This window comes from Rhamphochromis sp. 'chilingali', assembly GCF_963969265.1.
Source record: "Rhamphochromis sp. 'chilingali' genome assembly, chromosome: 10".
NCBI lineage: Eukaryota > Metazoa > Chordata > Actinopteri > Cichliformes > Cichlidae > Rhamphochromis > Rhamphochromis sp. 'chilingali'.
In genome coordinates this window covers 36,810,400-36,838,272 of record NC_137937.1, presented here as the reverse complement: position 1 = coordinate 36,838,272, position 27,873 = coordinate 36,810,400, and the positions used below count along the sequence as shown (strand labels likewise).

At 40.2% G+C, this 27,873-nt stretch overlaps 1 protein-coding gene across 1 annotated transcript in view; it reads right to left on the bottom strand.

Annotated features, from left to right (window-relative positions):
- Window positions 1-27,873, bottom strand: part of unc13ba (unc-13 homolog Ba (C. elegans)) — a 194,544-nt gene that overhangs the window by 26,204 nt on the left and 140,467 nt on the right. Inside the window, exons 20-30 of the mRNA XM_080894442.1 lie at window positions 26,709-26,872; window positions 24,414-24,564; window positions 10,643-10,711; window positions 10,089-10,178; window positions 9,184-9,324; window positions 8,160-8,404; window positions 6,543-6,628; window positions 5,520-5,561; window positions 4,222-4,348; window positions 3,617-3,713; window positions 1,018-1,161 (exon numbers count right to left, since the gene is read on the bottom strand). Of these exons, the coding sequence (XP_080750568.1) occupies window positions 1,018-1,161; window positions 3,617-3,713; window positions 4,222-4,348; window positions 5,520-5,561; window positions 6,543-6,628; window positions 8,160-8,404; window positions 9,184-9,324; window positions 10,089-10,178; window positions 10,643-10,711; window positions 24,414-24,564; window positions 26,709-26,872 (1,356 nt within the window). The remainder of the gene's footprint in view (window positions 1-1,017; window positions 1,162-3,616; window positions 3,714-4,221; window positions 4,349-5,519; window positions 5,562-6,542; window positions 6,629-8,159; window positions 8,405-9,183; window positions 9,325-10,088; window positions 10,179-10,642; window positions 10,712-24,413; window positions 24,565-26,708; window positions 26,873-27,873) is intronic.

Genomic DNA, 27,873 nt, shown 5'->3' with positions numbered 1-27,873 from the left:
TCAATTTTACTAGATTATAAAAGGAGGAAACGGTCTTCTAAAAAGGCTGATGCTTTTGAATAGAGTCAGATGATCTTCTCGATTAACTGATCAATCCACGCTACCCACTATCCCACTTTAACTTGTCCAAATATCCAAAACAGAAAATGTGTGTGTTATGAGCAGTGAGGTGCAGGGAAATTCAAATATTTAAAAGGATATAGCAAATATGAAGTTTTTTCACACTGCATCTCTGAGCATGAGAGAACAGTCGCTGTTGAACCTGTGAGCTTCCTAAGTCTGTGCTATATCAGATTACACTAAAGTGCAAATAGTGCAGCAAATATTCTGGTTTCACTCTGAGCTAGTGGTCATCATCCCTACGTATTTCCCCAAGTGCAAGCGTGCCCGAAGTGAACCGACTCTGCTGCTGCAATACTCCAGAAATGTACAGAAACCTATTAGAAGGGCTTCCCCTTTGAGAAATTACTGAGGAAAATTATAGAAAAAACACTTTTAGCTCATTATCTGGATTTAATTAAACAGAAATATTCTGTTAATTTAGAGTAAATTATGTTTACTCTTGTTTAAACTTCATTTCTGTCAGTAGTTTATTATCCAGTTATGACAGGCCATGCTCGATGTTTTATAAACTGACAAAAATTCAGTTTTTCTGCTTTTCTTCTTTTGCAGTTTTCACATTTTCAAACTGGGCCTCATTAGAACCATCGGTGGGATGATTCTGGCCTCACTGGCTGCATGCGTGATACGCCTGCACTAGAGGTAAGAGCCAGTGAGTATTTTTGTAAAGCGCTCTCTTAAAGAGTAACCTGACCTATCAACAGTAGTTCTTGGAAAGCAAAAGGATGTTTTAATATGCTCCTAATGTGAGACATGGTCTCTGCATATGTTCGCGTTTAGCCAGCAGAAAACAGAGAAATGAATAAAAAACTAAGATGCTGTCAGATCTGAGATGTTTTTCAGTGTTGCAGAGACCAAAGTTACAAAATGGGCTCTAAACAAAGGCACGGGGCTCACCTTGGCAAAGCGTCTGTTATAATGTGCCACCACCGTGGGGTCAGGGCAGTCCAGTTTCTTGATAATCTCAAAGCTCTGATTGAGCTGAGTGAAGATGTCCACCACCGAGCTGGAGAACAGAACATGCTCAGATGTCTGTTGAAACTGCAGACAGAGGAACAAGAGGACATTTTTTTTACTTTGACACAAATAAAAAAAACAAACAGTCTCCCTACGCTGTGTTCCTCCTTGCTGACTCGTACGTCCTCCCCTTCTCTCATTTAATGTACCGTATTCTTCAAATACTAATATTAAACCTACATCCCTTTTCGATGTATTGCTCTTTTGCATCTTATATACTCCACAAAAGGTTCAGCTCCAACATCACATCCACCTGCAACTATGTAACCTCTATGCTCCATTTTTACCACTTTCTTAATGATTTTTATGAGTCAAGATAAAATGAGAAAAAACGTATCTAAACGTTTTCAAAGGAGCTTGCAAAGAAAAGGGTCTGGACTTCTTTAAGTTGCTTGAAGACGTTTCACCTCTCATCCGAGAAGCTTCTTCAGTTCTAAGGTCAAATGGTGGAGAGTCCCAGATATAAACCTAGTGGGAGTAACCCACTAGGTTTATATCCTTTGACTACGATGACCTGGATGACTGAGAACCTTCACAGACATATATAAATGTTTAATCTTTCGATGTTTGAAAATGCACATGCAGGCCAAGCCGTGTGAGCATGACTGAAAATAACCACCTGCTCAGGCCACAAAAAGGGCCAAACCTCCTTTAGGACACACAATAGCTGTCTTAGCACAATAAACCAACAAATAGGACGGCAGAGTGCAGCTTGGGGACCAACAGGAGGCAGACAAACACTTGTTCATCATTCTTCTAATCTACGAAAAGTTGTCCAAAAGCAGAAGGAACCAAAGGGAGAATTTGAACAAAAGGTCACGAGTCTGAAGCGGTCTTTTATTCTGTCATTACTGCAGAAAGCTTTCCTTTTTACTGCATCGTTTTTCTACTGCGGTTGCACTCTGGTGCCATGACAACAACATGATCAACAACTCTTCCTCTGTGCTCTCAGCTGCTGGGCGCATCAAGCACAATCAGGTTGTATCTGTTATGTGATATTAGATGTGCTTGTGCTGTTTTGTAGGTTTATTTTAACAACAGCCAGACAATATATATTTTAAATCACAGGCACAACCTGCAACAGAAATGCTCACATTTTAGCAGCTTTCATGCGATCTTTTATCAGGATGTCTGAAACTTCTGGAGTCATTTATATTTGTGCTTTTTTATTTTTAGGATGTGCGTCACCTTCCACTTTGCATCTCACATCCCCTCCTCTGCCTCATGTAAGCACTGTGACCTCAGCAGTGTCCAAATGGCAAGAAAACATAAATTTATCACATTTAGGCAAACCTTGTAAAGTAATATCGCTCATAATGGACGAGATCACAAACATAACGTTTCATTTTCACTAAGCGAGAAGCCAGCAAATCGTTCCCGTTTCCCATGATTCAATTCTGATTCAATTTACAGGAAATACAGAAACGTTCACTGAAACTTTATAGAGTGAAATTATACATTTTCTTCAAAGAGGACAGTTTTTGATGCTCGGATAACGACGTTGTTGAAACTGACAAGAAAAACAAGGAATGCATAACTAAAAATCTCTCTTTTTTTATTACACGCGGAGACGTACGCATACCTTTATTTAGAAAGCGTAGCCATGACGTTCATAATGTCCGCACATCATCAGTTCACATGGCTTCACTAGCAATAACATCTCCTCCCACCAGCTCCCCACAAATAAACAGGAGTGCCAAATGTGTTTATCGAGAGGCACACCTGAATAAAGGCTGGAACCCACGTGTACGCTGTGCCGGTGCTCAGCCCAGATACTCGAATGTGCCCGAAGCCTCAGCGCTTTGACTTTCAGCTAAGGACAGTGTGGGAGATCTCTAAGGGACCGGGGGCTGACAGTGAGGCTTGACACAACGAAACCGTGTAAGGCTACGAGCTCTGACGTAAGCCTTTGTTCAAAAACAGCAGCAACAAAAATAATACGGTTGGTTTTGCAGCCCAGACTGATAAAACTAGAGCACACACACATCTGATTTTTGACCATGATCATCACGACAATGACGTGGAAAAAAGCAAGATCAGGATCAGAGCTGCAAGATGACGTTTTTGTCTCGCTTTTTATGCATCCACAGATTATTAAACAGTTTGTGCTTTAAAAAAAATATTCATCCACTTAACAAAAAGTCAAAAATGATGCTGGTAAAACACTGGTTTATGTTTACATAATCAATGGGCTTTTTAGCCAGATCAGCCCATCACAGCCAGCCTGCTGATACTCCACCACCCCCACCCCGAAGATTTCTTCAAACATGACATGAAATGAGCTCTTCTGGATTAAAATCCTGTGTTTGACCGAGCACTACCTCCTCTTCCCTGCGTACGTCTTCATTCAGACTCTAACAGAGAGCTCTGACGATAAACTTGTTGCTTATTCAAAGGAGTCTGTGACACTTTTGTTTTGCTCACGATGACGTGACAACTTTCAGCAAACAGAATAATTTCTCCCGAGTCTCTGACTCACCCCTTCTCTCTTGTCTCTCTCCAGCGCTCCATGCATAAACTCCATGGATACCTCCTCGTTCTCAGCGAGCCAGGCAAGGACAAACTGGAGAAACCATCTGAAGGAATAATAGGAAACAGACAAAGCTAAACAAAGTTTAATCTTCTCTTTGACAGCCTGAAAAACTGGAACGTTTGCAGATTGAAAACGTTTTCAAAGCTCAGCTGTCCAAAATTCATTTCATTGCAGTTCTAATTTACCTGATTTGTTTGGCGTTTTATATTTTACATCCACATGTTATAGTTTGTAGAACAGAAATATTTAAGTGTAAAAACATCTTGTGCCTTTGTATTAAAAGGTCATTTCTCCGTGAACCTATTGAATTTTGGTTATCTAAACTGTGAAACAGAGCAAAGGCCTTGGGAAAAAAATGTGCTCGCTGATAACTCTTCTGGCTAATGTTATTATTCCTCCATATTTCTAGTGTCAAAACCCAGAGAGAAATGCTTCGAGTGTGTTTGGTATGCAACATCACACCAAATCTAATTGGAAAGTCAGAAAAATCAATCAACAAGAGCTCTCCTTTGTCTGAAGGAGAAATAATGAGAGAGAAAACACGGTCTCACGCAGGGTATTCTGGCACAGCGTCGTTGAAGGCAGGCAGCTCCTTAACGTACTCGTTGTACAGCCACTTGACCTTAAAGTGCAGGTTCATGTAGTCAGCAGTCTTACAGAGCTTATGCTTCTCATGTTCTGCAAAAAACAACAGCCACAACAGCCAAAGTAAAGACAGGTTTAAAATCTATGAGGATTTTGATACACATCTACTGCGGGTGTGGTGCCTGTTATCGGACCCGGAGTTTGCAACATCCCCCAAAAACCCGAAGAGGAGAGTCCTGGCCCCTAGCCCTGCCAGTGTAGCAGAAATGATGAGGATGATGATGCAGCAGCAGCCGTTCTTCTCTGCGTGAGTAGCTTCATGTTGTTCGTGTGTAATTTACGTTTAGTAGGCTAACCACATTATTACATTAATGCATGTAAGGTGAACTAGCAAACACCATCATAGCTACATGCGGCTGTCTTCTTGTTTGATGGCAGATGCTCCCTTCACCCTGGACAAAAAGCTTAAAATGACCAAAGAAAAAGTGGGAAACAGTTAAACATGAGAGGTTTTTGGACAAAGTTTGTGTTTTTTCCATTGATTAAGCACTGCTTCCAGCCAAGAGTGATACCATATATGCCCCATAGCTGCAGAAAAGGCTAACATTGTTATCTTTTTACAAAAAAACAGCTGAACATGAGAGGTTTTTGGACAAAGTTTGTGTTCTCCATTCTTTAAGCACCGGTTTGAGCACCGTTTAAGCACCGGCACCGTTTCAAAAGTACCGGTTTGGCACCGGTATCGGATAAAACCTAAACGATACCCATCCCTAGTCCTCACACTGATTACGTTACAGATCATTTGATAACATGTTGAACATTAATAATTATACCAGTATTATAAACTGTTATAAGCTGTTTTTGAGGTAACCAGGTTGAACGTGGAGATGCCTGCTTTTTTCATATCAACACTTTTTACCATTAAACAAAACTCCAATACTCAAACTGCTACACATGTGTAATACGTCCACCAGGCTAATAGTTTGGTTTTCACGATTGCAAGTTGATGCAGTCGTTTTTCTCCGTTATTGTCTCACTCCTAAAAAAAATTGATAAATTATACAGAGAAACAACATCTGCATCATTTATGAAGAAGGATGTACACACATAGATAGAATAAAGGGAGAATGTTTGTTCTAATTTAATTAAGTAAAAGATAAATGCAGTTAAATAAGTTTTACTGGTGCAAAAAAAAAAACCCTTAGGAAACTACTGAAGACAAAAGAAATGCGTACATGCACACTCATCACACACACACTCTTACCAGCGTAGAAGTCAACTTTGCGGATACGAAATGTAGCGGGAGCTGAGATGGCAACAGAAATATGACAAAAGCAATAAGAATAGAAACTGAAAGAGAAGCAAGTTTGTGGCAGCAATAACTGAGATGAGAACGGCTTCAGAAAAACATGTTAGAAGAAAAATACTAGAGGAGCTGGAAAGTACACTACGCACAAAACAGAAGGCTGGAAAACCAGCCACCAGTCAAATTTGCTACTAAAATCTACTTTTTCGCAAGTTTCCTCTTTGTTGCTGTGAAACAACTACAAAACTAAAAACAAATCATCTAAACTCAACACACAGGGTCACAGCCAAGCTTTAAACACCTGCTCAGGCGATGTGTTTTAGGACACTAGGACACTTTTACAGTTTCTACAAGTCTGACGTGAGACACGATCAAAAGTCAGAATACTGAGCAGCTAAGCAGATCTCAGCTGACTGTTAGGTAGCGAAGTTAGCTCGTTATGATGACTAACCTATATGCACTTATCTTGAAAGAACCCAACTAGAGTCCACACATTTCTAAAGTGGAGGCTCCTGGGAAATCACTGATGTTATAAAAATATCAATAATTCAGCTCTAAAAATGTTAAACACTAACACCTGCTTCCTGTATTTTCCCCTTATCAGCAACAGTCTCAGAACTTTGCACACACTTTTATTTGATATTACAATGAACATTCTTACTCTCTGATGCTTACTGTCAGTGTGTTTTAGCTCAGTGCTGAGAGGTTTGAACAAGTTTTTATAGAAATGGTCTCAGGAGATGTTTAACCCTATTCTGGAATCCCGATTACTGACTTTTCTGACTGTATCTCCATATTTTTATCTCTAATCTCACCATTTTTCCAGTGGTAGTGGTCAATCTTATCCAACACTGAAGGAGATGATGGATTGAAGAAAAGACAGTGTGAATGCAGAAGGGAAGAAGGAGGAGTTGGTTTCTCTGAGATGTCTCTGTCACACACACACATATACTGTCCAAGTATGCAAAGATATAGTCTTACCCTCTAGGGCATATTTCATGTCTTGAGCGAAGAGCATCCACATGACCTCTGCGCTGACTTTACCCACATTGAGCTCTTGAGGAAACCTGGAGGAATAAAGAAGTAAGACAGTAAAAATACTCGTTACTCTGCAAGTAATGGGGGTCACTGCAGCCCCTTTCCCTTCCAGTGTAACTGGAATCTGAAGGATTTTTGGAAATGTTGTTAAATGTTACCCTTTAAACTTGTCTTGATCATCTGGTTGGCTGCTGTTACTTTGCTTATGCTTCACTGAGCCCAAACATTATACGATTGGGGGTTTATCCAGGATATCATTTAATATCTTAACTTGAACACAATATCTGTGTTAAGCTCTAATCTAAGCTAACAACTGACCAAAAAAATAGTTATTTGAGTTTAGTAGCACACACAGATCCCACTGTCTGGTTTTTAAAACCTGTTTGTTTTATCATCATCATCATTTATGCATATAGCACTTTAAAAACACACCTGGCAGACCAAAGTGCTGAACAATACAAATATAAATATAGGAATAAAATAGCAAAAACCAGACAGAGCAATAAAATTAATAAAAATGTCAGTTACCCACAGAGTTAAAAGCCAGGGAATAAAAATAGGTTTTTAATCAGGACTTAAAAACTGGCACTGATGTAGTTTGTCTAATATGGAGAGGAAGGTTATTCCAAAGCATCAGAGCTGCAACAGAGAACGCTCGGTCTCCTCCAAGTTTCAGCTGTGACTTAGGGACTGAAAGCAGCAGCTGCTCAGCTGACCGAAGCGAACGAATGGGGACGTGGGGCTTCAACAAGTCAGACAAATAAACAGGTGCCAGACCATTTAGAGATTTTAAAACCAATAAATGAACTTTAAAACGGATCCTAAATTCAACTGGAAGCCAATGTAGAGAAGCCAAAACCAGAGTGATGTGGTCGACTTTCCTTCTGCCACTTAAAAATCGTGCCGCAGCATTTTGCACTAGTTGCAAGCGCGCAATTGTTTTATGTTGTTAACTTTTAAACCTTATTGATCAAAAGCTCTGGTTCAACCCTGGCCATGTTGGTTTTTTTAAATGTTACTTCCATTGATCTATAGCAAACCAGAAGTAGATTTACTGGGACTTGTCCTGGTTTTGCAATGCCTTGTGGCAGTAAAAATAGTTGAATAAATAAAAATAAAAAGATTGTTTATAACAAAAGAAAAGATTCTATTGCAACGTACAAAGCTTTTGTGTTTTGGAGATTTTTTTTTTATCTAGCACCTCCACAGACCACACAGTTTGCTCAACAATAAAAGTGTTATTTATTTTGTTATTATTTTTTTTATTAAAAAATACCTACCACCTTTAGTTCCTAGTTGATCTTTTATACTTCTATACTTGTTTTAGCTGTTTTCACTGCCTTAAGGCAAAACCTACTCAGGTTCTTATGTTTTTATCTTGTGTTAAGCACAATGAGCTTATGTATGAATAAAATGTACTATATGTCTTTAAACATTCATTACAATAGATATATAAGTTCAAAAATATAATACACTTGATAGTTCTGCTCCATGAAGACAACTTCTGCAACAACACACTTCCCAGAATTAGAATATAGAAGACAAAAGGAAAACACTGACTGGTTAATGATGGGTGTGTACGAGTTCTTATCCTCCTCAATGATGGACACAATGAGTGTGATGAGTTTAGGCCAAAAGTCCAGATTCTGGATGCTTGGGCCCTGCTCTTCCGGTTGACTCTCCTCTTTCTTCTCCTCCTCTTCCTCCTCTTCTTCTTCATCCTCCTCCTCTTCATCATCATCTTCAGCTTCCTGACCCTCTGCTTTTTCCTTCTTCTTCTTCTTCTTTTTCTTGTCTGGCTCGGGCTGCATACGTGAAAAAGAATATGAAATAAAGGAAGAATTGACTTGCCTGACATGTTTCAGTTCTACACGGAAGCAGAAAACAAAACAAGTTCAGAAGTTTTCTTGACAGTTGAAATTTCGATGAATAATTTATCATAATATGACACATTTTAAAAAATGTTCTTGCTCCATATTTATGTGATAAGATTTTGTACACTCCATGAAGCTGAAAATAACACCATTAATACATATTTTTAATTTATTCAGGGACTCGAATGGTTTAATGACTTTAGACACACTGATACAAAAATCTTTCTTGGCAAGGTTAAAAATTTCCCTTGTTCTGGAAATATTTCTGTGGCTGCTACAGATAGGGGTTCATTAGAGCATCACTTAAACCAGGCTGCAGTGCAGATTAATGTGATTAATATTGCAATTTGAGGAGTTGATGTAAAAACTGAGAGTTAAATCTGGTGTTTGCTTTATTTAAATATTGTTAAATCAACCACAGAATAGGGAGAAACCACTGTAGTCACATGAAAAGTAACTCATAGATCTTTGTAACACTATACAACACTGGATAGTGATAGAGAGCAAACTACTGCTTTCTATCACTCTAACAGACATATTGTTTAGGGTTTGGTTGTAGCTGATGGGAAATACTGTTGTATTATCACTTCTCTCAGTCAAACATTTACAAATTTCCCAGAAGATGTATTGATCTGTTGTGGAAGCTTAAAACATGTCGATACTTAGTATTTAGTATTAGTATTTATTTATTTATTGTCATAGCCACTCACTGCTTGGACGGCGGGTTGAAACTGGCGGTTGAAGAGCTCCAGACAGTTGTTAAAGATATACTCGTAGGTGGAGTTCAGGCAGGCCTTGACGCAATCTCGCACCACGTTGGCTGCACGGGGAGGACTCTGCAGTTCCAAGACCTGCATGAGACCGGGTATTGGAGTGGGAAGACAGAACACAGTGGGTGAATATCAATGTTATCATGTTATTAATCTAGAATATAAATTTGCCTGATAAAAAGCAGGACGCTATAATCTCCAGAGAGGGGACGTGGGGTGGCAGTGCAGTGTTTCTGTATAGTATACATTGTTACTGTATTTTACATTCTTTTCTTTATTTTACCAATGCTTTAAATTTTGTGTTTGCAGCTGCACCGTAGTACCAGCAAGAACTAATATAAGGCCCTTGCTGTTCCTAGCACTAGCCACAGAGAAGTGTAGCAGGAGGGACAGCCTTCCCAACAAGAGAGCGAGGAAGAGACAGAGGAAGGTGTAATTAACATGATAAGACAATAGATGGAAGGACATAATTGGAAGAGAGAGATTCAAGTAAAATAATTAGCTACTTTGACCATGCGCTACTGCTAACAGCTAAAGTATAGCTTTTAATTGTAGCATGCTGCACTACAGTGCAACTATGATGTCCTAATCCAACAGCAACCCAACCAACCTGATTACAAAGGGGAAAAAAATGTATATTTCATATAAAGTGTATCAAAAACATCTATTTATCCATCCATCTACATAAGCTCTATAAACAAGCTAAAATCTATAAAATACATTTAATACTTTGAGTCAATACTTCATCATTAAAGGTATCTAACCTTATAATATAACAGCAGTGTTTTGTCTGTTTGGTTTTAGTGCTATGATATTAGTGATTATACACTATGAGCTGATTCTACCTTCATTCTGAAGAAAGTGATGCTGGTGAGAAGATCCACAGTAGATTTGAGGTCACTGAGGCGAGCCTTGCTGCTGGCTGGGAAGTTATTCTGCACATAAACACACACGAACACTTGGTTAATTATGTTTCTTCTAAAATGCATCAGCCTATTTAGGTCAGGCTCTTCTAGGCTCTTATATTCTGTAACTCTTGTTCATAATGGTGATGAAACTGTAACATTCATCGAATCAAGCACTCAATTGTATAACAAGCAAAACGTTTGGCTACAAATGGAAACCAATGCTATATTCACATATTTCTGTAGGTCCAGAATTAACTTAAAATAAAGAAAACGGACAACAGCTGGGTGATTTTTTTATTGTTATTTTTGGCAGGAAATAAGGAAACTGCCTTACAGCAGAAGGGGGTGAAATATGTAGTAAGTAGTCCGTGTAGTCTAGTTTGACTTCTGCCCTCTATCGTGTGCTATCTTGTGAACGACTGAATTAATACGAACGTATTCTCTGTTTGCAGTTAAGAAACTATTATCAGCAGCTGGAAGCTCTGACTCACTCTGTACATGGAGAGATCGATACGCAGGGAGTTGTGCAGCTGATCCAGGAGCTTCACAAAACGGTCTTTCTGTTGGGAAAAAGAAGGAGAAACTCAGATTCTTGTACTTCTGTCAAACAGTGAGGAAGACAGACATGAATGTCCTCAGTCTGTGTGTCTCTACTGAACATACTGTATACAGAATTTGAAAGCAGAAAAAGAAGAGATGTGGAGATAAAAGAATGATGCGTCTCACAAAAGTGTCAAAAAGGAGATGTGCTTTTTTCTATGCATGTGCAAAATACAAACTGAGCTGCATGAATATATTTGCAAGTTGGAAAGCGGGTTTGGCACTTTCTGGTACTTTGCACTTTATGACCTCTGCTGAATCGAGGAAAAAACTTGGACACAAAAATAGATTGGCATTTATATTAGGCTTTTTAATAAAAACATTTGACCATTTTTAAAACCACTTTATTCATTCACATATTCATGGATGATCCATATGTCGCTCCTGTACTGCAGGAGCCAGGGATCATACCACTCACGCTGCTCTACCTAATGAGCCACAGCAACCACAGCAACAACCATTCAGGGACTTTCTCCTCTCTTGTTGAAAATACTTGAGACGTACAGTATAAGCAGTATAAGTACATAAATATAAGACTTCCTGTGCAGCCTGAGAGTACACGCAGAACTTGTTTGTGATCATCCTTTGAGATTCTTCAGCAGAATCAGAACTACAGGCAGAGTTTTCACCTGGTGAGCATAAAAGGGAATTTACAGATCATCAGATACAATGTAGGAGATGACTGAGTAAACTTATTTGCAATGTGTAGTTACCACTCAGGGAGCAACGCATGCAGCGTGAGGCAGAATTCACGGGATGGTGAAAGTGCATATTTTCATTTTCCTGTTTCCTGAGATTTTTAAACTTTGTTGGGAGAAAGTTTCACATTAAATTCTCACAGGTGAGTTTGTTTGGCTGCACTTTTAAACAGACGCATCTGTTATTTCTCTTCTTTTGCATATCAGACAGCTACTCAAGACATATGTTCCACCCCTGCTGTGGACTACAGTGCGTTCTGGAGGATCATTCTGTTATTAGGTATTACCGAACCAACCAAGAGTAGAACTTACAAAATAAAACTGTTAGTGTTCAGCAGAGCTCTTTGGTGCTCTGCATCTTAGTTAAATACAGGAAGACATCTGGATGGGAACAGCCAGGAATCAAACCAGCCTGTGATCGATGGCCAGTCAGCCAGTACAGGCATCCCCAATGCTTATTTTTAATTTTTTCCCCTCTATCTTCCTTCATATGCTTTGGCACCAGAGATGTATTTACATGGAAAGGCAATAAAGCAACTTGAAACTGGGAGAGGGACAGAGTCCTCTGCTGTGCTGGGAGTCACGACGTGGCTGATAAACTGAGGAGGTGAAAATATTGAGTTTAATCGAGAGAAAATGAGGGGGCAGAAGAAAGAAGTGCAGGCTTTCTTGTTAGTCATTACAAATTATTAAAAAACCCAAACATTTATCTAACAGGTAAGGACAGAGGTGGATACTAAAATGGGTGCATTGCGATTGTGTAACGATTCTCAGTGTTTCGTGTCCTAAGAAAAGTAAACCCTCATGCTTGCATAACAGCTGAATTGTTAACATACTGCACAGGGTTTCCCTTTGTTTTAATCCTGGGGTGCAACGATGGACAATAGCCAACAATAACTGGCACAAATGAGCAATTAAAAAAATGTGACTATCTGTGCGTCCTGTGATGGCAGGAACAACGAAAACAGTTAATGACCATGTTTGAAACAGAGACCGATACACAGTGTGGTGCAGCTTTGTGAGTCACCGTTAAGAAAGTAAGAAGACAAGTTTGGTGATGAAGGAGAAAAGATGAAGGAGAGGGAGGAGGGAAATCCACTAACTAGTACAAGTACATACCCAAGATCAAATCTGACTTAAAAAGCTTCAGCTGCTAATATTATTTATTTACTATCCAAAACTCTGTGAAATAAACATTTTTTGTAACTTTTTTCCCCCTGTAACAAAGAGCTGTCGTCTACTTTTAAAACCACACCACTGAGCCATATGACACATCCCTTCATTACCAGGAACATTGTTTTTAGTCATTCCCACACAGACCCTCCCGCTGCTGTAAATACAGTTATTTGCTGGGGAAACTTGGATGCACCAATTTATCTGTGCAATACTATTAAAATAACCTAATTAAGACACCAAATACTGAACACACAAGAGCGCATTTTGTTTCTCCAAAATAGATTTTTCTCTAATTTAACATAAGGTCAGCGATCAGTCGGACGCTATTCAAATCATCTTTTAAAGCCATGGTGCCAGGGTGCTGGAGCCTAAACCAGGGAAGGGAAGGCTCGAATTAAGGACCACTGCCTCGCTGCGGTGCACATTAATGACATCTGCTTATAGTAATCCTTATGATGATTAGATTTTGGAGTTTTATTATATTGGTGCTCCCCTGGATAAGCCTGAGGAAGTGTCTGAGGGGAAGGAGGTCTGGGCTTCTCTGCTTAGGTTGTTGCCCTGTGCCCCGGCCCTGGATAAATAAAAGCAAATGGAAGGACTGATGGATTAAATCTGCTGAAAGCAAGCAAATTAAACCAAAAAGTGCCAAATACATCAGGTCCTTGTGGCTATTTCCACAGATTTCCACAGATGAGTTAGTTCCCAAAGCTCCCATTTTAAAAGGTCCAACATTACAGAAGAGATGAACACGTTAATAGGTTGGTCCCTAAAGCTAATTTTGCCATTAGGTAGTGGCTGCTTCTGCTGACAGATCATAATCACAGAGGAGGCAGCAGCAGGCAGTCGTCTGCTAGGCTTCACCTCAACTAATTCAAGTTACTGAACCTGACCTCAACTGTGTCGGAGCCTTACTCTGAGGTCAGCTTCACTAAAAGCCTCTCTGAGAAGACCGTCCCACTGTTTTGGTGAGGGAATTCTAATATTTCAACATTTTAACACAAACAAATAAAACCCCAGCAGGTTTCTGTCTCTGTGTGTTGTAGCCAGCCTATAGAGACACCAAGCTATCCAAGCTACCACTGATCTCTGATCAACCTTCTCGTACAGCTGTAACCAGCCTAGAACCTTAACTTAAAGTGATGAACATGCCAAATGTCACCGCGTTGATTGTGTGAAACACCAGAAACACTTTTAACCTAAAAAGCATGAAAAAAGGACAAATCTTAGTTTTGACCTTTAAAACATCCCACCGTCCCCATGGTGTCCTTCCCCAGAGCAAACCCATCTTTGTCCACCACACTCGCCGCTCGTCCTCTCTTGGTAATGATTATAATGAACGCCTTGTTATTGTAGCTCCTCCCCACATGCTGACACCTTCCTGTCCTCTGCTCCTGTCATAAGTTTTTCTGATGAAAACAAACATATGATACATATATGTAATACATTTGCATTGTATTCCATATTCTTAGAAGACGGCCGTGTCAGCCACTGTGATATTAAGGATTTTCTGTAATTTGTATTATGACTGAAACTGTATTGACTAGATTTGGCGAGCCTGTTTTTTCTTAGATCACTATTATTGCTCGTCTTGTTCTGGGGTCCTGTGAGACATTCAGGTGGTGCTGCTCAGCTGGAGACCTGTAGATGCTTTGCTTTTACTTTGAGTTCTCCTGTTTTTGCTTATTTATTTATTATTTACTTTAAATGCAGATATTTAACTTTAAACTTGTAACACTGTAATGGTGTGACGTCTTGGGGAAGTTTTCCTTGACAAAGAGACGTTAACTTCCTGGTTAAATAAATGTTAAATAAAGAAATGACACTTCTGTGTAATCAGATATGGAATAACAGCACGGTTTAGAGATCTCTCAGTAACAGTGAGATGAAGGTTGCAGACAGCCATGAAAATCACAGCCACGACGCCCATCACAGTCCTGACTCTTTATTAACAGCAAGTGTTACAACGAGGGTTACTCTGTGCGACCCTGTACTCGCAATATGAACGGTTACCTTCTGTTAGAAGATAAAGAGCTTCTCTGTGTCTTGTTCAATCAGTGATCTGTACAGCAGTCTGTACTAACGAGGTCACTGAGTGCAGCACAACAGTTATACTGATGTTTAGCGTTACTCAGATTGTGGTTTGTTGTGCTTTGCATGTATATGGTGGCTGTACTGTTTGGAACTTTTAAACTAGAAATTAGGGATGGGTACCGGTGTCCGGTGCCATGATGGCACCGGTTCTGACATAAACGGTAGTAACCAGACCGAAAAGCAGCGCACATTTCGGTGCTTTATTTCGGTGCTTTTTTTTCCTGAGCTGAGATACACTTCTAGCCAATCATTTTACGTTTCCGAGGATAGTAGGCGGGTCCAGGTACGTGCGTTCTTTTAGAGCAGAGCTACAGATTAAAAATGCCCAAGGCGAAGCGGTCAAAAGTCTGGCTGTACTTCACAGCAGAAGATGCAAACTCAGCAGCAACAAGTGCTTTAAGCTGATACTGTGATACTGTCAAAGGAGGTAACACCAAGAATCCGATGAAACACCTGGCAATGCATAGCGTTTTTTTTCAAAAGCCCAGAAATGCGCCGTATTTGATAGCTTGCTGCGAGACCTCACACCGAGCACATCTACTGCGGGTGTGGTGCCTGTTATCGGACCCGGAGTTTGCAACATCCCCCAAGAACCCGAAGAGGAGAGTCCTGGCCCCTAGCCCTGCCAGTGTAGCAGAAATGATGAGGATGATGATGCAGCAGCAGCCGTTCTTCTCTGCGTGAGTAGCTTCATGTTGTTCGTGTGTAATTTACGTTGAGTAGGCTAACCACGTTATTACATTAATGCATGTAAGGTGAACTAGCAAACATCATCATAGCTACATGCAGCTGTCTTCTTGTTTGATGGCAGATACTCCCTTCACCCTGGCCAAAAAGGCTAAAATGACCAAAGAAAAAGTGGAAAACAATTAAACATGAGAGGTTTAGGACAAAGTTTGTGTTTTTTCCATTGTTTAAGCACTGCTTCCAGCCAAGAGTGATACCATATATGCCCCATAGCTGCAGAAAAGGCTAACATTGTTATCTTTTTACAAAAAAACAGCTGAACATGAGAGGTTTTTGGACCAATTTTGTGTTCTCCATTCTTTAAGCACCGGTTTGAGCACCGTTTGAGCACCGGCACCGTTTCAAAAGTACCGATTTGGCACCGGTATCGGATAAAACCTAAACGATACCCATCACTACTAGAAATACATTTCCTCTTTGGGATCAATATTCTATTCTATTGTATTCTATTCTATTCTATTCTCTCTACTGAACCCTTTTTCGTCCTGACCAGCAGACGGTGTCCTTCTGCCTTCGACCGAATCTTGGGAGGTCTGAGAAAGTTTTGTGTAAAAACATTATTTTTGGTAACTTTATTACTAATGGGTTTAAACAAAGGGATCAATCTCAGCGTTATCTATATATGAACCCAAATCACATCCTTGTTTCCTCCTTCTGAAATTTCCCCACACATTAATGAAAACCGCTGCGAGCTGCTTTCAGCACCACAGCTTCTGCTTTTCCCGTGTGGAGCAGGTGCACGCTCACCACAAGCCAATAAAAGGCACCTTAAACAAGTTGCTGCAGGCAGATGACATCAAATTATCTTGGAAGGAAAGTGCTTGTATTGCTCTGGTCGTGCAAAGACTGTTGCCCAAAGCAGAAAAACACTTCAATAAGTCTACAAGCCAAACAGAAGTTGGTAACAAACCATGAATAATTCGACTGCCAGACACGCTCTCAGGCTTATTTAACCCTAGACAACCTGACGACCCATGTACAGACTACTCTGTGTCATGCTGTTAAAGCTCCGCCGGTCACCATTTTCAGATATAATGGAGGCTTGCCAGTGCACTTTACTTCTGTCTTATCATTTTGAAAGAGTTGCAGAGGAAAACTGAAAAAGGCTCTGCAATGATGAAAAGCCGGGACATTTGTTGACATGGCTGGAACTGATTGACAACATTTTATTTTTCCCTTTGGGCATTTATCTTCTGAACTACATGACTTTGGTTTAATAACACAAACAAACACACCGGGAAGTCACATCCTGTTCAAAAACTGTGGAACGATGATCTCACAGCACGTTTCCCTGTAAGGAATCAGTTTTATTTGTTTGCATATTGTAAGTAACTTTTGCACAATCAAGTCTTACTAATAAAACCAACATATTCAAGTGGTTTTCCTTTTTCTTCATTAAATACACACTAACAGCAGAGCCAATCCACAGAGAGCTTCTTCACCTTCAGCCAATTGGCTGCAATTCCCCTACAGGGCGCTCAAAAGATAACAGGAGCAAATGAAGATTAATTATTTACACCTGCTTCATGACAAAACAGACCACATTGATGGTGTTTTTAAAGTTCACAAACATCGCCCTGTTTATGTTTACTAAATAAAATGAAATATTAATAACGTTTGTTTTTGTCTGACCCATGAAATGGATACTTAACAGTAGTTCTTCCAGGAAAACTGCTGTTATATAGCTGTTATAAAGCCCATTTCTAACACACTGTGCTGACATCTACCTTCACAGTGCCTCTGCTCCCACTCACATCCAGCCACACTGAGGGTCTAAAATGGCCCCAAAATGACTCAGAAAAATCAGCTCCCCCCATGAAAGAACCACTTCAGAGGAGCGAATGTAAGTTTTGCCATTATCCAGTAAATTTGCAGATAAAACATTTTACACTCAGCTTACATGAACCTATTCAATTTCCCGTGACCTACTCCACTGCAAAAGTGCTTTTAAAGAGCAGGGATTGCTCATCAAGTTTGCTGCTGCTCCTTAGAGTTTCATTTTTTCTGATTAAAGTACTTGTCAAACAAGATATTCACAGCGTCTTCAACTTTACGGGCTGACGGCCGGCGAGATCCCAGGTCTGTATAACAGCTTGGGGGGCAAAGCCAAACAGGAGCACACTGCAGATGCTCAGTAATTGTTCCCCAGGAAAGTTGGTCTATGTGAAAGCGAGCAAACAAAAAAATCCAGCGAATCCTGTTCCCATTGACAGAATGTACAGCTTCACCCGCAAGAAACAGGTGGGAGGTGTGAGGCACCAGCATGTCTGTAGATATTTGTACCAGTCTAACACACACACACACACACACACACACACACACACACACACACACACACACACACACACACACACACACACACACACACACACACACACCTGCTCTTCTCAACAATGGCATTAAAACTATCAGCTGATGACATGATTTCAGAGATGAATTACGGCAGAAGAAGACGGGAGGAACCGATCAATACGATGGTATCTGTTTCCAGACAGAAGCAGGGTCGGGTAGAGAAAATAGGAAAGAGAAGATGGAGACGACGACGTCTGGCCCGTGGATTATGTTTCAAAGATGACAGCGAGGGGGTCTGAGAGGGTCTGACACCGTGTAGTTCCCAGAGCACTTCCTCCTTTTTGCTTTCTTTGTATCGAATGGAAAGGCTCAAGTGAAGTCGTACAAATCAGAAAAGCACCTCATTGCCATGGCAACAGGTGCTTTTGGACTGGCTAAACATTCAAGGCAATAAATAAATAAATAAAAGTAATAAAATCCCAGGAAACGGAAGGTGGAGGTAAATAATGCCTAGGTTTTCAGAGTGCTGCGTATCTTAGAGGAAGCACAGCAGCACTGCAGAGGGCAGAAACACAAAAAAAGCTCCAGCAAATGAAAAGAGGGCAAAAGACACGAGTGTCACCGAGCAGATGGTTTATCAAGAGAAAAAAAACAAAATAAGAAAGTTAGTGGTGATTGTGGTTCAGTGTAAAACTACAAAAAAAGAAAGAAAATAAATAAACAGATCAAGTCGATGCAAATAATTAAACACAGCGACTCAATGATTTCAAGAAGATGTGACTCATTAATAAATGCATCTCTATCCTTTAAATATATATTATAAATCTGGATATACTAACCATAGCTGGGTATTCAGCAGTGACTGTGGAAACATGATGGGGCGAAAGCATCGTTCATTCAAAGCAAAGGTCACCAGCATGTCACGATCCCGGGTCATGTGACCCAGTGTTTTCAGTTTTAATATATTTTGATGTTGATGGTTCAAGTTCATTAGTTTATCTACGCTCATTTCTATTATGCTTAGGTTGGTTCTAATCAGCTGTTTCTCCATGTGTTTCCTGCTCATCTCCTGTGTGTGTTTTCACTCATTCCTCGTCGTCTGTTATTCTGCTATGCTCGTGGCAGGTTTTCCAGGATTTTCATGTACTTTTGCCAAGTCTTCACAGTTCAGGTTTTTCATGTTCACGCTCAAGGTTTTTTTATGTTTAGCATTAGTTCACCCAGTTTAGGCCAGTTTTTAGTTTTGCCTTGTTTTGTACAGTTGAAACCAGCCTTTAATAAATGGCTCACTTTCAGTTAACATTAAGTTTGTTTCCGCGCTTTGTTTTGTCTGCATTTGGGTCCTTTATTCTCCACTCCACACAGTCACTGTCACACAGCAGGAATCAAACCAGGGGGCAGTGAGATGCCCAGTGCTGGGCATACATGAACAGGACAGTTAATATTTTTATATTTTTATTACTACTACTAGTAGTAATAATAATCAGACATGAACCAGAAATGCGGGTAAAGTCCAAGACCACCTCCTCCAAAAAAAAAGAGCCTCTAGACATGGATCAGAATTGGTCTGCAATTATTTACTTGAGAAGATCGAGACCCATTTTTCTTAACCGCCCTTTTCATTTGATATGTACTTGAAGATGTAGACTTAATTTGAAACTTGGAATGGCAAAAAAAACCTATTAAATCTCGGAGGTCCTGTCTCAGCTTAGAAAGAAAAAACTCATCCAAATCCATCCACACAAACCATTTGGAGTCAAAGAAATGAACCAATTACACGCAGCCACTTTGGCTGAAGTACGAATGGTCACTAAAACACCTTTTATTCAGTCCCCAATGAGAAGGAAGCTGCAATTATATCAGCTTCAGCCAGCTAGTTTTGGAAAACTGAACACTGTATGTGCTCAGTCTCATAAGTAAAGCAGAGTTTGATATGATGACATATGTGCTTTACATTTGTGGTTGTCATATCAGTTTATTTGTGCTTCCTGTTCAGTAGCTTTAATGCCTTGTTAAATCTTTTTAAAGAAATTTATTTAAGCACTTTGATGAATTTAGATGAGTTAAATTAAGAACCTTCGTATTTATGTACGAAGCGAACATTTTAATAGAAAAACATTCATTGGTGCGAGTTGCAGAGACTCGACTGAATATTCCATGCACAAATTCAAACTTTAATATTTCGCCGCTGTGCATTAATTACTGTCAAGTCCTTCAAATATTACTGACGCCCTCTGTCATCAAACAGGGAAAGAAAACAGCCTAATGAAACATTCTTTGATACCCACACAGAAAACGAGTCAATTTAGTGAAATTAAATGAGATAAGTAAACTTATCCAGGCTGGCAGCTCAGAAATAGACCTGCAACGCCGTGGCCCACAGTGAGAGCAGGTCTGTCTGCTTCCCCGGACCCTTTAAAGTAGGAGCACTCAGCCTGAGGATGCTCGTATATCGTTAGCGCCCGAGTGTGACCAGTAGGAGATTCGCTATTGGCAACCATCCCAGGAGTCATTAAGCTCGGCCTCTAACTGTCATTGTCCCCCTGCCTGTGGCTCCTCTGGGGTCCACGAGCCAAATTTGTGCTACCTCGAAGTTCAGAGCCATTCCAAAGGTCCAACAGCGATATGACATTACCTTTTAATGGGGCAGATTATTAGCAGAATAGAGATAAACCTGCTGGGTTTGTACGGCCGCTCTCATGGATACCTACGTGAAATAGACTGCAAGGCTTCAGGCGTTACCTGGGTCACCTTCTGTGAGAAGACTTTGCTCACTTTAGGTCAAACTGTAGCTTTAAAGCTACATCATCAAATACCATCTTAAAAGATTAAACTGCAGTCAAGATTCTCTAAAATTCGGTTCTTTTGCTGGTTTTGTATCTTCTTTGCTCTTTTTGGTGAATATGGTTTACTTTTTACTCCTAAAATGTTATTTTCCAGTCGAGCTCACTGAGCTCCTGCACAAGAGTTTGCAGAGAGAGAGTTAGTTTCAAAGTCGATGCCAACACAGCAACTACAGCCGGTGTTGATCTAAATAATCCTGATCATGATATGGATGTAGAAAAAGAAGCACACTGTGGACGTGATGTGGTGGGAATTACTGGAATAACCGCACTGGCACTTTTGTTGGTGGCTATGCAATTACTTTAACTAATTTTCCAAGGCATGTTTAACCAAAGTGTTTGCTTCGATTCAAGGAAATCGACACTTAAAATAATAATAATTATTATTATTACCAAGAAACTGGAGTTAAAGTGATGGCATTGAGCAAGGATGAAAGGGCACAGATTTTATGGTTATGTAATACATTTGGCACATGCATTAGTAAATAAATGGTTTCAAATATTCTGCTGAAGTCTTGTTGTGCAGAAAATTTGCTTTGAAGAGCAATAACAGAACCAGCCGCCATTTCTGAATTTGTTTGAGTGACAACAGTGATCGGTCCACTGCTCCTGAGGGAGAAGCTACAGTACAGGACGTTTCAAACATGTCCACCACCTCATGGATTACTCACTAGTTGACAAACAGGCCACAGTACTTGAGACTGAGCAGTGGTCCGACTGACTTGGTGATGTGCAGTACCGGAGCCCCTCGGGGGACTGCGCTATGCTATGCGGACAGAGACGCGAGAGATATGGATGTTGACCTCAGAAGGAAGAGGATGGCTACATGTCTTGTGTCTACCCTGTGACAGGATGCTGATGTGATGGAGTACACAAACAACCTGGGCATCGACATTGACAGGCTGAACTGAAAGACCAACACAGAGGTGTTGTATGTCTCTGTGCAGTGCAGCAAGATGTTGGAGGTTTTTTAACAGACCACAGCTCTGTTGCATCTAGAGCTGTGGTCTGCTGGGGGAGCATCATCAGCTGGTGACACCAACAGACTGAATAAAGTAATTGGGAACACTGGCTCTGTGACTGGCACACGTCTGAAGCTTCATGAATAATCCTCACTGCCTTCTGCAACACTTACTGGACAGTAGAGCTGGGCGATATAACGATAACGATATGTATCGCGATATAACTTTTACTCGATAGAGAAATTAAACTATCGCGATAGACCTCGCCGCTCTTGTCCTCTTAAAAAAAAAGAAAAGAAAAAAAAAGTCATCCAATCCAAATTAAGTAGCGCAGAGCCGAACCAATCACAGCCGCAGCGTCACGTCACGTGACTTGTTACGTACAGCACAAGTGCCAAGGCGCACGTGCGTATTTGTTTGTGAAGCAGCTAGCAGCTAACCGCCGTGTCGACTGGGTGATGGAGAAAATGAGTGCACCAAGTAGAGAAAAATCAACCGAGAGAACGGAAGAGAACACAGATGACAGCTCGAATGCCGAAGAGATTGTCGAAAGGAAGGGCCGGAAAAGTTCCGTAGTGTGGAGATATTTCGGCTATTTGAAGTCCGACAAAAAACAGAGTAGCACGCACTGTAAGTTGTGCCGACAGCATGTTCCCACCAAGACTGGAAATACAACTAACCTGTTTCATCACCTGAAGCAGTGCCACCCACAAGAGTACGCTCAATCTCTGACTGAAAGTGCTAATTTGTCATCGAAAACAACCGGGGGAATCCCTGCGAAGCAGCAACAGTCAATTGAGTCGGCTTTCTCCAGCGTCTTACCATATGACAAAAAAGCTAAGAGACATAGCGACATAACGAATGCCATAGCCTACTGTCTTGCTAAAGACATGCTACCAATAAACACGGTCGAAAATGAAGGATTCAAGCAGCTAATTAAGGTACTGGATCCTCGTTACCAACTCCCTGGACGTAAACATTTCTCTCAGATAGCGCTTCCAACGCTATATAGAGAGTGCCGTGAGGCTGTTGAGAAGGAGCTACAAACTGTATCGTTCTTCGCTACTACATCCGACATGTGGTCAAGTCGCACGTCAGAACCTTACCTTAGCCTTACTGCCCACTATATCGACCAAGACTGGAATCTGAAAAGCAAATGTCTTCAAGCTGCCTACCTTCCCGACGACCACACGGGTGAAGTAATTGCATTAGGACTGTCAGAAGCGCTTGCATCCTGGGGACTGAGTGAAGACAAACAAGTCTGCATCACAACCGATAGTGGGACAAATATAGTGAAGGCCACATCCCTGAATAACTGGACCCGGCTGCAGTGCTTCGGACATCGACTTCACTCAGCTATCGGTAAGTTGGGAAGCAGAATAAAATTAAAAATGCCTCTTTTAATTGTGTTTTTGAGCCCATGTAAACATATTAAAAGCTAGAGATCTAAATCACTTCAATGGTTATTGTTAAAAAATAAACATCAGAAAGAATATTCTTCATGTCAGCCTATTTATTTGAGGTAATAGTTGCTGTTGGCATGCATAATAGGCAAATATTCAGTCACTCTTCAGTGTAAATCAAGTTGACAAAATGTGCCAAATAAAATTTAGAATTTTGGGGTTCTATCAGGATCCCAATTGGCTAATACAGAACCTCAGCTCTTGTGTGTATATATGTATATGTGTATATGTGTATATATGTATATATATATATATATATATATATATATATATATATATATATATATATATATATGTGTATATATATATATATATATATATATATATATATATATATATATATATATATATGTGTATATATATATATATGTATATGTGTGTGTGTGTGTGTGTGTGTGTGTGTGTGTGTGTGTGTGTGTGTGTGTTGCACCTTGGATGTGTACCTAGGATTTAAAGAATGTTCTGTTAGCATCTTTATTTTAAAACTGTTGGAAAAGCTCAGCTATACAACAAGGAGAGTGAGAATTTCCTTTTAGTTCTCAGTTCATTTGATATTGACATTGACAGAAGTTAGTCAATTTTGTCTGTTCTTCTGTAAAAAAAAAACTAAGATTTATTTTTAGAATTAATATTTTGTTTCTAAGTGGAAGTGACAATTTAGTCTGTTTTGTTTGTTCTATTTTCAAACTTAAACGCTTTAGCGGCTGCTTTTTGTTTAGTTTGCAATATTTGCCTTTATTTATTTGAAACTGAAGTCTCATTTTCCTTAAGTACATCTGCCCTGTTGAACTTATTATGGGAAATAAATATTTAAATCAAAACAAGCGGCTGATTATTTCACATTTTACTTGTGAGCAACGGCACATTTAAATCTTACAAATTTAGTTATTTGGCTTATATCGTGATATATATCGTTATCGACTGAAATGAAAAAAACATATCGTGATATGGAAAAATCTCATATCGCCCAGCTCTACTGGACAGTCAGCAGAGCACCTTGTCTAACAGACTCATTCAGCTCCACTACCACAAGGACAGACACAGAAATAATAGAGCTCCATTATTATGTAACTTTTTGAAGAGAAAAAGCTAACAAAGAGAAAACGAGCCAACCACTGCTACCCAATATTTGACACTTAGAATTACAAACGTCTCATCTCAGCCTTCAGCTTCATTCACTCTAAGCCTTTATTCTGAGTCATAGTGTGTGTGTTTAATCAGCTTGCCTCTCATTGAAGCTCTTGACAGTTAATACATCATGTTAATAAACTATCTCTTTAGTCTTTTTTAGTTTAGCATGAGAATTACTGCAGTTTTACCACGTCCCAAAATGTTCTCACTGGATGATCAACTTTACATTTATATTTTATCGTGATGGGTGTTCACTTACCCCGAAGTTGGAGGCTGCAAATCTGGCTGGAGCAGAGACATTGGTGGAGGCGGTGGGGTGGGCGTAGAAGGCATTGATGTTGGCCAGCAGGGTGCTCATCACTGCCGGCACCCCTGACAGCATGTACTTAGAGGACAGGCAAGAGAATTGGCTGAGCAGGAGAAGAAATGTGGGGAAACGGGCAGGGGAGAAAGAGAAAGGAAGATTGAGGATATAAATGCAGTTAGCAGGTTAAAAAAAGGCAGAAGTGGTTATGGAGAGGCGGGAAGGAAGGTGGGTAAGCAATTAGGATAAGACAGGTGAGGACAGAGGGTAAGAAGGTCGAGAATGAGACATAAAGAGGCCAGAGGGGGAATCAGTGGAAGCAGGAGGAGGATATAAATTACGGAGAAAAGGGAGAGAGTAATTGAAGTGGACGCAGGAAGGCAGGAAGGCAGGAAGGAAATAGCGAAACATAATGAGAAGGTGAAAAACAAAAGACACAAAGAGAGACGGACGGGAAATGATCAAAAAATTAAGTCAATGAAGATGAAGAAAGAAGGAAACTTCTTGTGTGGACCCGAAATTAATATTGCCAATGATGATTTAACATTGGGGGGGGGGGGGGGGGGGGGGAGTTAAACAGTATTTCCCTCTGAAGACCCCAAAAAAAGCTAAAGGAAACTGGATATGGATGGACCAAATGGATTTGAGTTGGGTGCAAACATACCCTGGGTGTAGAATAAAATCTGAGATGTGCAAGCATTTTTCTGTCCCCATAGCTACATTTGAATCAGTTTTGGTCCACTTGGTTTTGGCTGTGGTCTAAATATCTTAGCAGCAATGTAGCAAACACAGAATGACACAAAACAGGAAAGCTGATGCTGAAGGCAGCCAGTTTTAACGGAGGCTGGAGAATGGGAACTCCTTTATTCACTCTAAAGACTGGCCCCTGTATCCACGCGTCACAAGATGATCTCATATTCTTTGTGTTGTCATTTTGAATCCACACGCCAGCAAAAGATGTGGAGTCATACGAGGGGGTGGAGAGGTTTCAGAAAGCCACTGAACTGAAAAGATGCATGCAGCTACAGCAAAAAACTGTCTTTGAGCCAAATCTCAAAGTGATGAAACCAGGTTTCACTGTCGCAGAGGAAATGGCTCATTCAGTGGAAGATGCTGCAAAAAGAATATGAGTATTTGCGAGTGGTAGCTTTTTCTGAGAAGCAGAGGCTGTAAAGAGCAGAGAAACTACATGATAAAAACAAACTTTCTCACACAGAAAGCAGACACTACACTGAGTTGTCATATTGAGGGGAAAAATAATATATTACATTTAATTAAACAGCCAGTTGTATGGCAACTGTGCGGCAACCTTCACGTAAAACGTAATCAGAATGCATTTTTTCAGTTGACTAACATGATGACTTTTTTATATGTTAAGTGGAGCATAATGTATGTGAACAAGCTTTTAGGGAAACTGACATTTAATTTCTTTTTACTGAAATAAAACATCTCAGAAGCTGCAAGTGTCTGGCCCCTGATGTCATTGATGTTTCCCAGTGTGGAAGTTTGAAGCGGAGCCCTTAGAAGCTCACTTTTGCAGGATGCCAAATTGCTTCTAAACTTATCCACAAAATTATAAATTGTTTGGTACAAACAAATACACACATACCATTTAGAGTGTGTGAAATGTTAGACAGGGTCCTAAAAACAGGTGAATAAATTAATTTCCTCATCGGTGAAGGAGCTGTTCGGTTCACCGAGTTCTTAGTGAGACTTCTATAATGGCCACAGTGTTCTTGTATATTCCAATCACCACTTTCATTTGGCTGTGTCATTGAACGGCTCATATCCACATTTCCGCTGGGACAGAGTCTGGCCCACTTCTGCTTACAGCTTCACTTCACTCAATATTTCCCCACATGATTGCGTTATGTGATTGCGCTCCTTTTCCCAGCACACAAAACCAACACACGTCCCTTTAAGCCCAAATTCTGACATTATTAATGCAATTAAACCAGGATGTGTGTATGAATGCTTGCTGAGTGCTTCTGTGCCCCTGCCTGCAATGATCCAACCAAACAGCAGGGAAATCTCTGAGGTGAGGGGTCATCTTTTCTCATTAGGTGAGATAAACTAATTTGCATGTTGTTTATAGTTCATGACATTAATGCCTCCCATCACATTAACATGCAGGAAACACACAGGTCCACAAATAATACCGACGAGCCCCTCCTGATACATCTACCTCACATCACAGCCTGTTGGATGGACTGTAGTCAAGTGTTCGGTAAGTTTGCAAACAGAGCTTACGTCATGGCCTGGAAGATGGACTCAACGCCGTAACGCATCGCAAACTCATCCACAATTTCCTGTTGCACTTCATCAAAGTAAACCTTCCACGCGTCGTCTCCCTGAGCGGCCGGGATCTTCACCGCGCCGCCTCCCTCGACATCCGTCGTAAAGTGAAACGTATTCTAGAGAGAGGATTTAAAATTTTAAAAATGTAACTGTAATTATTAACCACATGAAACAACTTTGTTTATTTTAGGAATCTGTTTTGTGTTAGCAAACAGACTCAGACGTGTGTCTACTGATCCTCAAAAAGTATTTATGAATATTTCCATTTCAAACAGAAATCCCAAAGAGGTGTGAAAAACGTTCCAAGACTTTTCGGATAACCAAAAACAATCAAAAGTCATTCCTTCAGTGCCCTCCTCTCACCTGAAATCTGAAGGTGATCAGTCTTTCTCGGTTGCTGCCCCTAAGCTGTTTTGTTTTTATTGTTGTTTCTGTAGTTATGTTTCAGTAAGAATGGAGTAAAAATGGCATCAGTGGTTTATCAGTGATTGCACAGATATTTTTCTATTTCAGCAACCAGTTGCAAAAAGCTGCAGTGACCAACTGATTGGCCAGAGGTTGAGCGTGCAGGGTTACTGGTGGGAGGCAACCTGCTTCCAAACAATCCAATCTGCCATCTGGTCAATAAATGCAGACAGATCACACAGACTGACTGCGATGAGTCTCTTTACAATAGGAGACGTGACTCAGCTGGTTATATTCTGGTTGTATTCATATAAAAACAAGGTCACCGAGCGCCCGTGCCGTTGTGCAGTTACACTGCGTCTCTATTTGTGGAGAAACTTCAGTTTCAAACCTGTGAGGTTCTGGCTGGACTCTAAAGGCAAGGCAAGTTTATTTGTATAGCACAATTCAACAACAAGGTGATTCAAAGTGCTTTACAGAGACATTAGAAACAAGAACAAATAAAAAGCATGATTTAAAATTGAATAAAACAAGCAAATAAACTAACTAACTAATTAACAAACAAACAAACAAACAAACAAACAACAGTATATAAAATCAAAACAGTAGATAAAATCAGTAGTTAAATGTAAGTTTTGAAATTTAAGCTTAAAGTGTGGATTTGGTGCTTTATTCAAATGCAGCTGAGAACAGGTGAGTCTTCAACCTGGAT